Source organism: Balaenoptera ricei, chromosome 2, assembly GCF_028023285.1.
Source record: "Balaenoptera ricei isolate mBalRic1 chromosome 2, mBalRic1.hap2, whole genome shotgun sequence".
In the NCBI taxonomy this organism is placed as follows: Eukaryota; Metazoa; Chordata; class Mammalia; order Artiodactyla; family Balaenopteridae; genus Balaenoptera; species Balaenoptera ricei.
Genome location: NC_082640.1, coordinates 29,979,034 through 29,993,623, shown reverse-complemented (window position 1 = coordinate 29,993,623; position 14,590 = coordinate 29,979,034). Strand labels below are relative to the sequence as shown.

Here is a 14,590-nt window from a genome sequence, read left to right as displayed (position 1 = left end):
TCTCAGCCAAGGCTCTCAGAGGTTGACTTTAGAAGCATTACACAGGTTCTCAGACCTGGAACGGCCTCCCTCCCACATTTATGCCACAAAAATCCATAAAGATGGCATAGTTACCGTTAGACAAATTTCGGGATGTTCTAGTATCAGAACAGAAATCTTTAACTTCAGACAATAGTTTCTTGACTTTTATATCTGCAAATTCAAATTCATGCTGAAGGGCTCCAATCATCACAAGCCTGTACAGACCACAGTCCCAGAAGGATTGTGATGGGGATGCTGGAACTTTTACTGTTTATGCAAAGTTTAATTGCATTTCTGTCTGCAAGGAGCTCTTGTTCTGTTTTTAACAAGCAGGGCCAAGCTGGAACACAGACACTGAGGGAGCAAGACTGGAGTGTCACGAGCAGGTGCTCCTACACCCGACAGACAGGAGTCTGGTTCCTGCTGACCACTCAGTAGCTGGGTGCCCTTGGCATCACATCCACCTTCCTAAGCCTGGGTCTTCTCACCTGTGGAACAAGAGTGCTGCTACTCGCTCCTCACCAAGTCTGAGGGCACAAGCGACACTGCACCGTGACATTCTGCAGTGACGGTGACACTGCCATCCTCGCTCTCAGGCCCAAAGGCTCCCGCTCTGCCATTTCTCCCCTTGCGTGGGAATCCTTTCCTGTCATGAGTTCCAAGAAAGAATCTGTGAAACTCATGGCATTAGGTGTAAATGACTGCATTTGAACATCGGGAGAAAGAGAAGAACTGAACAGACATCTCTCTGCTGTGTGCACCAGCGTGTGAGCAGCAGGCTCCGAGGTGTTCCTGCAGCATGAAGCAGGCACTGGATGAAGGGTTAGGATACTTGTGGGTCAAAAATCATTACTTTGATTCTAAGTATAAAAACCAAATAAACAAAATCAGTTTCGAGTGGCAAAAATCCCAAAGCATTTTTGGAGAAAAGAAACTGGAGCAGATCTGTGCCCTAACAACATCAACAGGGCAACAAGGACAATATGAACGGGACGGATATGAGGCTGGAAGGGGCTGCAGCACTGAGATGGGAGGTGAGGTGCCTGGATGCAGGGTCCTGGGAGCAGTAATGGAGAGGAAGGAGGCCTGCAAGACACATGGTAGCCAAACGCTACCAAACAGGGACTCTGCTGGTCTGTGGAAGGAGGAGCCAAGGACGGCGAGGTCTGGAGCCCGCTCCTGGGAGTGCAGGGCCTTGTCAGATGAGCCGACCTGGGGACACAGCATAGGGCTGAGGTGCAGGGTCAAGAGGCACTCTGAAATGTGGACGGGTGAAGGAAGTACAGATCTGAAGGTCGTGAAAGAGCAGATGGCCTCGAAAACTGTGGGAGTGGATGAAATGGGCAAGAACACAGAGAGACAGGGTGGGGAGAGGAGCCACCAGAGGAGAGGAAAGGACAGAGGGGGAAGGAGAACCAGGGTGTGGTGCAGGCCGGGAGAGGAGGGAATGAGTGATCATCACAACCAAAGCTCCGGTTCACCAATGGGGGAAGCTAAGATACAAAAGAGAAAAGACCTGAGCTAGCAGATTTGGGAGGAGCCAGAATCTAGAATGAGGATGAAAAAAGGAGCCTTGGAAAGAAGGAGCTTTCTTCCCCAGAAAAGGAAACACAGCAAAAAATGAATGGAGAAAGACATGGAAACATCTCAGCTGGAAAAGGATCACTGGTTAAAGATGTTCAACAAGGAGACAGAAAAAGATCCATGGTGACATTCACTCAGTTTCAGTATCTGTGCAGATCTCAGCTTTATTACGAACTGAGCAAGACAATGCAGGATTAGAAGCCAGACCTAGGACTTAACTAAAAATTCCCACAGTCATGTCGGCCAGTGAGAGATCCCTCTCTCTTTTAGTACTGTATCACCCAAAGAGCCACAAGAAACACGCAGTAATTGATGGAAGAGTCCCATCGGCCTTGTGTTACCTAATGCCAATTTTCTTTTCCTGCTTACTTTTTCAATAGCGTGGCTCCAAACTCTCTAAAACAGGAGTTGGCAAAGTATGGCTCACAGGGTGGTCTGTCAGCTGCGTTTATAAATGAAGTTTTGCGGGGGCATAGCCATGCCTATGGTTCATGCACTGTCTTCTGCCCTTGAGCCAGCGGAATTCAGCAGTGGCCACAGGGACTGCATGGCCCACAAAGCCTAATATCCACTCTCTGGTCCTTTCCTGGAAAAATTAACTGACCCTGCCTTCGAATCATGAAGCTCTAGCTGCAGGGATGCCCCAGCCAGGTAGGGAGGCGAAGGTATAGCAGGGAGACCCCAGCCCCAAGTGTGCAGGCTTTGCTAATATCACCATCCTCGGTGTGTAGTTAATATTTTAAGACTGTAAATGTCTGAAAAGCATTGATAAAGAGATTATAAAAGAATTCTTTGATACTGTGGATGATTATACATAAATAAATTAGGGTAATTTATCACAACGGTGGCTATGCAGCCCTCTGAACAAATTCCCTAGAACACCAGAATCTAGGTCCAGACAACAGCTGCCAGGCTCCAGGCTAACTATGCATCAAGCACATGGGGGCACATCTATCTGCTTACCAGGATCAGATGCAAGAAACCTGATGAGAATTTCCTTGCGGATACAAACCGCACACACCAAAAGCAGCATTCATGCTGATGAATTCTAAGATAGTCTGGAAATGGCAATAACTTCTATGAATATCTGGCTAATGACAATACACCCCCAACACATGCAGATGAAACCGGAATGTGATAACATCTCAGATGTGTCAGTTACAAAGGGTGACACAGACCTTACCTATACATCTGGAGCTACAAAATAAGAGAACAGCTCATGTAGAAGTCTCTTTAATTTCCTGAATATACAAATTTTGATTCTGAACATACAACAATGTTATCTATTATGCTTTGTTCTTATTTCTTAATCTAGAAATGTATTAATAGTTTCTCTTCAGTTTCTCCATTTCTATGTAGCTTACTAATTCCTATAATATTTTACTCTAGTACCTTTTACAAAAATGCCTCTTGAAGTTTCAAAGTGTTGCTTTAATTCTCCTGGTTACTCTAAATTATGCTCCTTGACTTTTGATAATGATAAATATTTTAGAGGTGTTGATCCTTTCCTTTCCAACTGTCTTAATAACATGGCATGCACAGAGGTTCTGAATAAACACCTTCTGGTTCTCTGTCATTGTGGAGAGAGGGCCCTCAATGATGTGCAGGCTCTGTTCTGTCTAAGCTGCAGGGAGCCGTCACACGGCACGCCCATCTTCTTGTGTCACAAATGTGCACATCTCAGGCCTTAGCATCTCAGGATGGGGAACGTCTTGAGCCCTCGTTGTCAGTGTTTTAAGTGTGAATAACAACAAGCAGAGCCATAGGAGGAAAAACCACCTGGACGGGGACCGCATGGTATGCTAAGCCAGCCTGATGGGAGATGCACGTGCGGTGTCCCTGTCATGCTGTCAGGATGGACCCACAAGGACGCAGGATTTCATTCCAACAATCACAAAGCAGAAGTACCATCTACTTGTGACTGCCTCTTCATGGTCTTTAACCGCTTGTCTTTCCTCTACCCTTTGGGCAAAAGAGGTTTCTACAGACTCTATCCAAGTACTTCACCTTGAGGGACCAGAGGTACTACAAGTTGGTGGTTTATTTGACCCTAAATTCCTTAAAACACAGACATACCCACAATATTTTCTTATTTGTAGGCTTCTGATAGCCTCAACAAAAGGTTGAACACTGCCAATTCTGACTTTTTACTTCTTTCGCTTTTGCCACAGGAGTAAAATATTTTAATTCTCTTTTTCTTATTTTATTATCTTGCCACTGCTTTCTTTCAAAAATTTTTTTTCATATTTACAGAAAATTCCTGGATACTCTAGGAACTTATCTATGTGCCAAATTAGAAATTACTGAAATATCACACACTGAGAAGCTATATTTAGGTTACACTGAGACTTAACGTACCTGAGTAACGCAACCTTTTATAGTTTGGATAAATTTAATTCTCCATGCTATAATTTCCTCCAATATTCCACATGTAACTACATAAAGGGAGAAACAAATGCAGGGAGTAATTTGTTCAAAATTATGTGTTTCTCTTGGTAAGATTCCTGATATTTCCTTAGAAGTGTACTCAATCAGAAAACACACATTCCTAAGGTAAGAGCGAGGGGCAGAGGTGGAGGGAGTTCCACGTCTCCCCTGCCCAGGTGGCTGCCAGACAAAGCACACTGACAGAGCCTCAGGGCTATCTCAGGTTCCAAAACACACAGGAAGAAATTTTAGCATCTAAAAATCTTTAATGGTCATATAAATTTCTGTTTAATTTCTATCTATGATTTCAAATAGAGGTTCTCAGTACACATTAATCAGTGTATGTTCCTGAAAACGTTTTAAACTGAAATTTAATACTACTACTTTGCATGTGAGTGTTACTTTAAAAACTGTGAAGAATTTTCCTATTTTCTCCTTTTTACTCGCAATGGGTACAAAGGAAAGACATTATCATTCCTTTTCTTCTCACTAAAAAACTAGAGCAGGGAATACTGACTTCTGAAGAAGCCAGCAGCTGTTAACGTGAGAACTGGGACCAGACCCAGCCCTCCCGACCGGCTGCCTGTGTCCTGCTGGTAGACAACCATTCTCACTGCTGATTCTGAAGAGGCTGTTGCTTTTAACCTCAACTTCATGCTGAGCAAGTGCCACTGGGGCCAAGTCCGGAGAAGTCAGTTTGGAATTCCTCTGACTCTGTCAAGTAGCGAATAATCTAGAAATACTTTGAGTCTGAGAAGCTGGCAGAGTATTTCATTCATTCATTTCACTTACCTATTTTCTAAACGTGGATTTTTCGGGTAAGAGGATAGATGTGGGAGGAGGCCGTGCACCTGCCCTGTGCTCGATGATCAACCACTGCACAGGGAGGTGCAGCTTCCACGTCCCTGGATGCGGCTGACCCTGGTCCACCCCATTTGAATGGAGAACATACTGAACCATCTTGGCACCACATTCAAAGCAAGTAATTTACTTTGTGAATAATTTTTTATTGAAATGTTTAAAAATCTCAATCCACAGCTGAAAATGGATCAGGCAGATCTGGACCTCATGCTGTGCCTTCCACACCAGATGAATGTGGTGCAGTGAGTGGCGGGCTAGGGTGCAGGCACAGAAACAGGACCCTTACTCACCCCCTCCACGCAGCCCCCTGATCATCCAATATGCTCCTTCCCTCTAACAATTCTCACTTCATCTCCTGTTTTACACTATTTCCAAACATCTTACCAATGCTTCCTAACTGTGCTTTTTTAAATACAGAGGATCCCATGTATCATGGAACCTACACACAAAGTAACGTGAACCACCCCAGAAATCTGAACGCCTATGGCAGAAAACCATGTAAGCAGTAGTGATGAAAGCCTCCCCTTCCTAAGTGACTTCCAAAGTAAGGGCAAACTCACTCTGAAGTCCCCAGCCTTGTTTATTAGCATAATTAAAATTTCATTTAGGAGCATATTTTAGCATGAGGAGAAGAAAGCATGTAACCAGATACGGCTGCAAGTTTCTCTAATGAGCAAGAATGCATTCCTCTACAAGCAGAACACTCCTGAAATTACAGCTGTAGGAGACGTCTGGGATGTGAAGAATAGTAAAACCAAGGGTTTCACAAAACAGTAAAACCAACGCAACAAAGCAGCCCAGGAGCGGGAGTGGGGCTCTGTTCTGTCCCTCAGATGGATTCCATGGCCGAGATGCGCAAATAGAGAAATTCCAAAATAAAAAGGGCAGGGTTACTCAGCAGCCACTCAGACGTAAGGACAATGAGAATAACGCAGACGACTGCCCAGCAGGGCACTCACCTATGTGCGTCTGAGCCATGACGTCAGCCAGCCTGTGGGCGGCGCCACTCCCCCCACTCTGGGTGGAAGAGGAGGAGGTGGTGGAGGTGGTGGAGCCGTGGATGGCCTGGCTGATCCAGTGCTCCATGTTGATGCTGCCCTGGCTGGAGGTGGGGGTCCCCTGGGAGTCGCCCTGCACCGAGCCTTCGTCTTCCGAGCCAGAGGAGGTATCTGTGGGAGGGAGGTGATCAGCCGTGTATCACAGCCAAGAAGCCCCCCCAGGCTTAGTCCCTCTCCAAACACTGCGAACACAGACCTACCTCCCACACTAACTGATCGACGACCTTTGAACACTCTTGAAAAATTACATGCTTTTCAGATGACAAATTATTTTTCAGTGTAGTGAAGTCTTCATCCAAAACACCTTACATATATATGTACAGAAAGTTTTGACATTACAATCTCAGACAAAGACATACTCACCAATTTCCTCCACTCAAGAGTTTAGGGGAGAAACCAATGTTTTCTGTGTACTCAGACATCAAGCGAGAAGGCCAAGGTGGCATTTTCTAAGACACTGAACTTTCAAGCGTTTCGAAGTGTGATGCTCTGTAGCCCTTCTTTATACCGAGGTGTTTCTCTGAGTCATGTGCTATTTTAAGTTCCATGTGAGTGTGGCAGGTCTCATCCTCCTGCCTCTCCCAATGAATGACCTGGACTTCTCTACCAACCTACATCTGAAGACTCTGCCTCCTCCTTTCGGGAGGACAGTAAATCACCACACTACATTCTGTGATCAAACTAAATGCATTTACTTTTATATTTGTTCCTTATAAAATTTTTTCATTATTTATTTGATTTATTTTGCTATCTATGAAAAACTGTGTATCTTGGATTGAGCAAAAACATGTCACTTTTTGCATTAAAATTAATGGAAATAGTATTCATTTAATAACTTTTCACCTAGAAGCAAGGTTTTCAAGAACGAATCGTTGTATACTTGTTATTTAAACTTCAATGTAAGAATGACATTCAGGATTGTACATATAGGTGAGTTATGTGAGATGCCAGGAGGGAAAAAGGATCAGAGTAGCTCTAGAACATTTACTGAGAATAAGTGAAAGGGTAATTTGTCTTAAATCAAGACATAGGACTTTTTCTTTTTTTAATGTTAACTTTGCTGTTTATTCACTCATTCATTCATCAATACTTATTAAGCACTTACTAATGTATTAGGTACTGTTCTTTTTTTAAAATTAATTTTTATTGGAGTACGGTTGATGTAAATTTTACAAGGACTTTTTCTTTAACACAGCAATATTTGTAAAGTATATTTACATTGCATTTTATTATCATTGTCATGTGACCTACACTGTCTAGAAATTTTTTACAAGTTTATCTATTAGAAATTTGTTACAGAAGCAACAATAATATTAGAAGGCCGACAGATTCTCTTCCCTTGTCCTTCCCTCTAAAATAACTTAGAATTATAATTTGCATAAAAATAAAATTTATACTTTTGGAATTCAGACCTAAGAATTTTTTCAATTTTTTTTGAAATTGTGGTAAAATACACATAACATAAATTTTACCATTTTAACCATTTTTAAGTGTACAGTTCAGTGATATTAAATACATTCATAATGTTGGGCAACCCTCCCCATAACTCATTTCACCACCATCCATCCACATAACTCATTTCATCTTGTAAAACTGAAACTCTGTCCCCATCTAACAGTAACTCTCCATTGCCCCTTCCCCCCCATCCCCTGACAACCACCACTCTACTTTCTCTCAGTGTAATTCCGACTACTCTAAGTACCTCATGTAAGTGGAATCGTACTTTTGTCTTTCTGTGACTGGCTTATTTCACTTGGCATAATGTCCTCAAGGTTCATCCACTTTGCAGCATGTGTCAGAATTTCCTTCCTTCTTAAGGCTGAATAACATTCCATGATATGTACAGACCACATGTTGTTATCCATTCATCTGCTGTGGACACTTGGGTTGTTTCCATGTGTTCACTGTTGTGAATAATGCTGCTGTGAACATAGGTATATAAATATCTCTTTGAGAGTCTCCTTTAAATTCTTTTGGGTATGTACTCTGAAGTGGAATTACTGGAGCATATAGTAAATTCTATTTTTAATTTTTTGAGGAACTGCCATTCTGTTCTCCATAGAGGCTGCACCTCTATGCACCTCATTTCCACCAAGAGTGCATAAGGGTTCCAATTTCTTCACATCCTTACCAACACTTGTAATTTTCTGTTCCTTTTTTTTTTTTTTTTGATGGTAACCATCCTCATGGGTGTGAAGTTGTATCTCTTTGTAATTTTGATTTGCATTTCCCTAATGATCAGTGATGCTGAGTATCTTTAAGTGTAATTATTGGCCATTTGTATATCTTCTTTGGAAAAATATCTATTCAAGTCCTCAGACTTAAGACTTCTGAGAAATGTATACACCCGTATATCCATACAGAACATTACCACCTCCCCAAAAGTTTTCTCATGCCCCTTTACAAATCAATCTTTCATTTCCCACCCCATCTTTTCATAAGGAAACTATAGAACAATATCATTCATGATATAGACACTAAAATCCTCAAAAATATTAGCAAACATTATCAAGCAACATATAAAATGACCAAGTGGTAACCAGGATTACACATATGAACATGAATTAAGGTTAATTTGACATTCAAAAATGAGTTGTTATATACCATATTAGTAGAATAAAGAGAAAAAAAAAGTAAGTTAACCTTAAAAGTCAGAAAAAGTATTTCACAAAACCTAACACCCACTCATGATAAAGCCTCTCAACAATGCAGGAATGGAAGGAAACTTCCTCAACCTGATGAAAGGCATTCATGAAAACCCACAGCTAACACTGTGTATACTGGTAAAAGACTGAATATATTTCCCCTAAGATAAGAACAAGGCAAGAATGTCCCCTCTTGCCACTTCTATTCAATGTTATCCAGCAGGTTCTGGCCAGTGAACCACAGGGAAAAGAATAAATTAAAGGCATCCAGATTAGAAAGGAAGTTGTAAAACGGTCTTTATTCACAGATGACATGATCTTATATGTAGGAAATTCTAAGGAACACATGGAAAAATTCTTGAATTAATAAATGAGTTAGCTCCTTCTGCCATGTAAGGACACAGCGAGAACATGACCAACTATGAGGAAGAAGGCTCTCACCAGACACTGAATCTGCCAGCACCCGGATATTCTCAGCATCCAGAACTACCTTTGCATTGACAAAGTCATCAATGTGCCCAGCTAATTTTCCAGTTATCCTTGAAGTGGGGGGTGGGGGGGACTTAATCAAAATTTGTTGAGAGGAGCTTCCAAGAAAGTTCTTTAATGGGGACTGCCTCTGCTGCGAGGACTAAAAGACAGTGGGACAAGATGAGTTTCTGCAGTGGGACAAGCACACACAGAGTGAGAGAACCAAGATATCTCTTATCAAAGCATATATGCATCAATGCTCTCCCACACCCTTTTCTGGCTGGACAGACCGCAAATTATTCCCACCTCCCAGGGAACAAGCACACGTTGATCTAGTAGTCAGAAGTCAAAATCCAGCCATCCAATCAGTTAGCATGCGTTGTCACTATGGCAAGTGAAAAGAGTTGCATAGTTATACATCTGACTTCTTAAATTCACAGGACCACCAAAAAAAGATATGAAATATCTTTATAAGATATTAGCACTGAACAATAAGGGAATGAAATTAAGAAAACAATTCCATTCATGACAGCATCAAAAAGGATAAAACACTTAGCAAGATATCTAACAAAAAATTAAGACAATACCTAGTAAAATCCCAGAAGGCTTTTTTAAGAAATTGAAAGCTTATTCTAAAATTTATTTGGAAATGCAAAGGCCTGAGAATAGCCAAAATAATTTTGAGGAAGAAGGAGGACTTCATTACCTGATACTAAAACTTACTATGAAGTTACAGTAATCAAGATAGTCATATTAGCACAAGAATAGGCATATATATCAATGGAACAGAAGTGAACCCAGAAATACTGTCTTACATTTATGGTCATGGTCAATTTATTTTTGACAAAGGTCCCAAGATAATTCAATGAGAAAAAGATCATCTTTTCAACAAATGGGCTGGGCAACTGAATATTCACGTATCAAAAAACCAAACCAAAATAAAAAACATAGATCCTTATCTCATGCCATAAATAAAAATTAATTCAGAATGGATCACAGGCCTAAGTGAAAGAACTGAAACTGTAAAATTTCTAAAACTTCCCAAAGCACAATCCATAAAATAACTGATGAATTGAACTTCATCAAAATGGAAAACTCTTAAGCTATGGGTAACATAACAAGTCACCACTAATTCAGTGGCTTACAACACTGCACATATTTATTATCTTAACAGTTCTGGAGGTCAGAAGTCTAAGATCAAAGTGTTGGCAGGGTTTTATTCCTTCTGGAGGCTTCAAGGGAGAATCCACTCCTTTACCTTTTCTACCTTCTTAGAGCCCACCTGTGTCACCAGCTCATGGCCCCTTCATCGATCTTTAAAGTGTATCCCTCCAACCTCTGGTTCATTGTCTTTTTTTTTTTTTACTTTGATACTCTTCCCTAAGGACCTTTTATCCTCCAGTTTTATTGAAATATAATTGATATATATCACTGTATAAGTTTAAAGTGTACAGCATAATCATTTGACTTACATATATTAGGAAATAATTACCATAGTAAGTTTAGTTAGCATCCATCATCTCATATATAAAAATGTCTTCCTTGTGATGAGAACTCTTAAATTTTACAACTTTCACATAGATCATATAGCAGCGTTAACTATAGTTATATTGTACATCACATCCCTAGTACTTATAATAAGAAGTTTTTGCCTTTTGACCACCTTCCTCCAATTCCCTCTCCCACCACTCCCTGCCTCTGGTAACCACAAATCTGATCTATTTTTCTATGAGTTTTTTTTTTTTTTAAGATTCCACATGTGACTGAGATTACATAGTATTGTATTTATCATTCTCTGCCTGAATAGAGACTTCTTTGATTACAGTGGGCCCACCTGGTTAATCCAGGATAACTGCCCTATCTCAAGATGCTTAACTTAATCATAACTGCAAAGTCTTTTTTTACAATGTAAGGTAATATATTCACAAGTTCTAGAAATTAGGACATGGATATCTTTGGAGGGGGCCAAAATTCTCTCCACCGCAGACAACACTAAGAAAAGACAAACTACAGTTTGCAAATTGTATACCTGATAAAGAACTTGTATTCAGATTATATAAAGAACTCTTAACCAGTGAGAAGACAGACAACTCATTTTAAAAATGGGCAAAAAATCTGGACATTTCACCAGTGAATATATACAAATGGCTAACAAGCACACGAAAAGATGCTTAGCATCATTTGTCATTAGGGAAATGAAAATTAAAACCATAATGAAATACTATTTCATATCCACTAGAATGACTATTAAAAAAAAAATAAGGACAATACCAAGTGTTGGTGAGGATGCTGAGAAACTGGAATCTTTATACACAGCTGGTCGGAATATAACATGGTATAGCCATTATGGAAACAATTTGACAGTTTCTTAAAAGTCAAACATAAACTTACCATAAGACTCATGAATTCCACTCCTAGGAGTCTACCCAAGATAAATGAAATTATATATATACACAAATATATGCACATAAATGTTGATAGCAGCATTATTCATAATAGCTGAAAAGTGGACACAAGCTAAATATCCACCAACTAGTGACTGGATAAACAAAATGTGGCATATCTATCTAATAGAATACAATTCTGCAATAAGAATGAATGAACTACTGATGCTACAAAATGGATGCCCAAAAACATGCTAAAGAAGATACAGAAGGATATATTTTATTATTCATTTACCAAATGTCTAGAATATTCTTAGAGGTGTAAAAATCAGATCAAATGCTCCCTAGGCCTGGGTGTGAGAATGGGAATTAACTGCAAATGGGCACAAGGAAACTCTTTGGGGGGATGGAAATGCTTTAAAACTGGACTGTACCAATAGTTACACAATCTATATATTTACTACAAGTCATTAAATTACACACTTACAATGCGCTAATTTTATGGGATGTAAATTATACCCCAAGAATGGTATTAAAAAGGAATGTGTTTTCTGCAATAGTTGGGCATAATATTCTGTAAGTATCAACTGCATCAAGTTGGTTGATAGTGTTGTTTTGACAACTTTCTTACGATTATTTAAGAAGAATATTTTAAGAATCTCCAATTATTATTTTTGGTTTTTCTATTTTTCCCTTCATTATGCCAGTTTCTGCCTTATAAATTATAATGCTCTGTTTTTAGGTATGAATAAATACCTAAAAACAATGAATAAATATCCATTGTTATAACTTCCTGGTGAATTGCTCATTTTCCAATATGCAATGTTCCTCTTTATATTTGGTACTACTTTGTCCTGCTGTCTACTTTGTCTGATATTAATATAGACTTGTTCACCTTCCTATGCTTTATGTTTGCATTGTATATTTTTTCATCATTTTATTTTTAACTATCCTTGTTTTTATATTCAAATGTGTCTCTCGTAGACAGCATATAGATGTATCTTCCTTTTTTATTCAGTCTGACTATCTTTTAAGTGGGCGTTTGGTCCATTTACATTTATTGTAATAATTGATACACGTGAGTTTACATCTAACATTTTGCTATTTGTTTTCCATTCATTCCTCCTATTTTAATCTCTGTTGATTTTTCCCACCTTTGTTTCTATTAACCAAATATTTTTTAAGAATTTCATTTTATGTCCTCTATTAAATTCTTACCTATACCTCTTCTCATTTTTTTTAGTGGTTACTTTAGGGCTAAGAATATGAATCCTCAATGGGTCCATATGGGGTCAATACTGTAACTGTCTGCTCTTCAAATCTGACACTACAAACTTTCTCTCCCATCTCACATCACACCTGATACTATTCATTTCGTTCTTTCCATTTTCTGCTTCCTACTTCATAACCATACAACAGTATAATTCCATTCACCTGGCCTTGTCTTTTGTGCAATTGTTGTTTTAAAGAAAATTACAAGAAAAAGCATAGAATTTTATGTTTACCCAGCTATTTACTGTTTCCAGTGTTCTTCTTTCCTTTTCATAGATGTAAATTTTTAGCTGGTATCATCTCCCATCAGCCTAAACAACATCTGTTAGTATGTTTGCAGTTCTGCTGGCATCATATTCTCTGAGCTTTCAGGTGTCTCATTATGCCTTTTTTTCACCCTCATTTATGAAGGATATTTTCACTGAATATGAATTGACAGTTTCAGTTTTTTCCTTTTGGTACTTTATAAAAATGTCTTCTCATTGTCTTCTGGCCCTTACTGCATCTTCACATAAGTATTCATAATTCATATGACTGTTCTTCTGTATGCAATGTATCTGTTTTCCTTTGATGACTTTCAAGATTTCCTCTTAATCTTTGGATTTCAGCACTTGGACTATTATTAACTTTAGGGATGATTCTTTTCATACGTGATCTGCGTGGCGTTCACTGAACTTCTGGAATCTGTGAGGTGGTGTTTTATATCAGTCTGAGAAGTTTGTGGCCCTTATTTCCTTAAGTAGTCTTTCTTCCCTTTTCTCACTCTCTTTTCCTTCTTGGATCCCAATTATAAGTATGTTAACATTGTATCACAGATGCTTGAGGTTCTGTTAATTTTTCTTTTATCTTTTGACTCCTCATTCTTCAGTTTGGTTAATTTCTCTTGATCTCTCTCCAAGTTCACAGACTCTTTTATCCTACTTCTCCAATCTGATGCTAAGCTGATCTAGTAAAATATCATTTCTGTATTATATTTTTCATTTCTAGAGTTTCTATTAATTTTTAAAATATTTTTTTCCTTTCTCTGATCAGCTCAAGTATTAAGATAATATTTTCATTTAGTTCTTTGACATATTTTCATTTGATTCCCTGAATGAGGTCCACTGCCTAAAAGCAGTCATCTCATTTGTTTTGTGCAGTTTTATAGTTGTTCATGGTGTATGGGTTAGTCTGGTAAGTTATTTCATTATGGCTGGAAGCAAAAGTACTGACAAATTCTTCTTATATTTTTGTATGTGAAAAATAAAGCAAAGTTTCATCTATAGAAGACTGGCATTGCAACAATCCTAATCATATCTTTTCCAGAAACTATGATACTAGTCAGCAACCAGTCACTTCATGCAGAGAATATAAAGTTCAGGAATATTCTCTGAAGAAAACTGGACACAAAATTAGTTCTAACAAATGCTATCAGCAACCAAGGAAGACAGAGTGAGAGAAAATGAAGCTGAGCCAAGATTTTGTTCAAGCAAGTAAAGTTACAAATATGCAGACTACTGATAAGCACAAAATAGGTTATGAATGAAAATTTTTATGATGGTGGTGTTGGTATTTATAATTGTACAAAACTATCCCATGTGATACTGTTACTAGGACTCCTGAATGACGTTTACAAAATGTATTATATGGTGTACCTGAAAATGCTAACCAAACAATTAAATGCAAATGTTGCACCAAAAATGACATTCATTTCCAATAACATTCTTTTATATTTTGCAAAGACCTTTGTACAAGGTTCGTTCTCCTGAAAGTTTTGTCTTTCATCACGCATGACACAACACTCATGAGGATGGATTTGACATGTGAAAAAGCACATAAACAAATAATCACATTGCACCTTGTACTTTAGACTCAACGTTTCCCATAA

At 38.9% G+C, this 14,590-nt stretch overlaps 1 protein-coding gene across 6 annotated transcripts in view; it reads right to left on the bottom strand.

Moving 5' to 3' along the window:
• Positions 1-14,590, bottom strand: part of DIP2C (disco interacting protein 2 homolog C) — a 369,992-nt gene that overhangs the window by 129,768 nt on the left and 225,634 nt on the right. For all 6 annotated transcript variants that reach the window (XM_059912245.1, XM_059912246.1, XM_059912247.1 and 3 more), the window contains one exon: positions 5,853-6,062. In XM_059912245.1, coding sequence (XP_059768228.1) covers positions 5,853-6,062 — 210 coding nt within the window. The remainder of the gene's footprint in view (positions 1-5,852; positions 6,063-14,590) is intronic.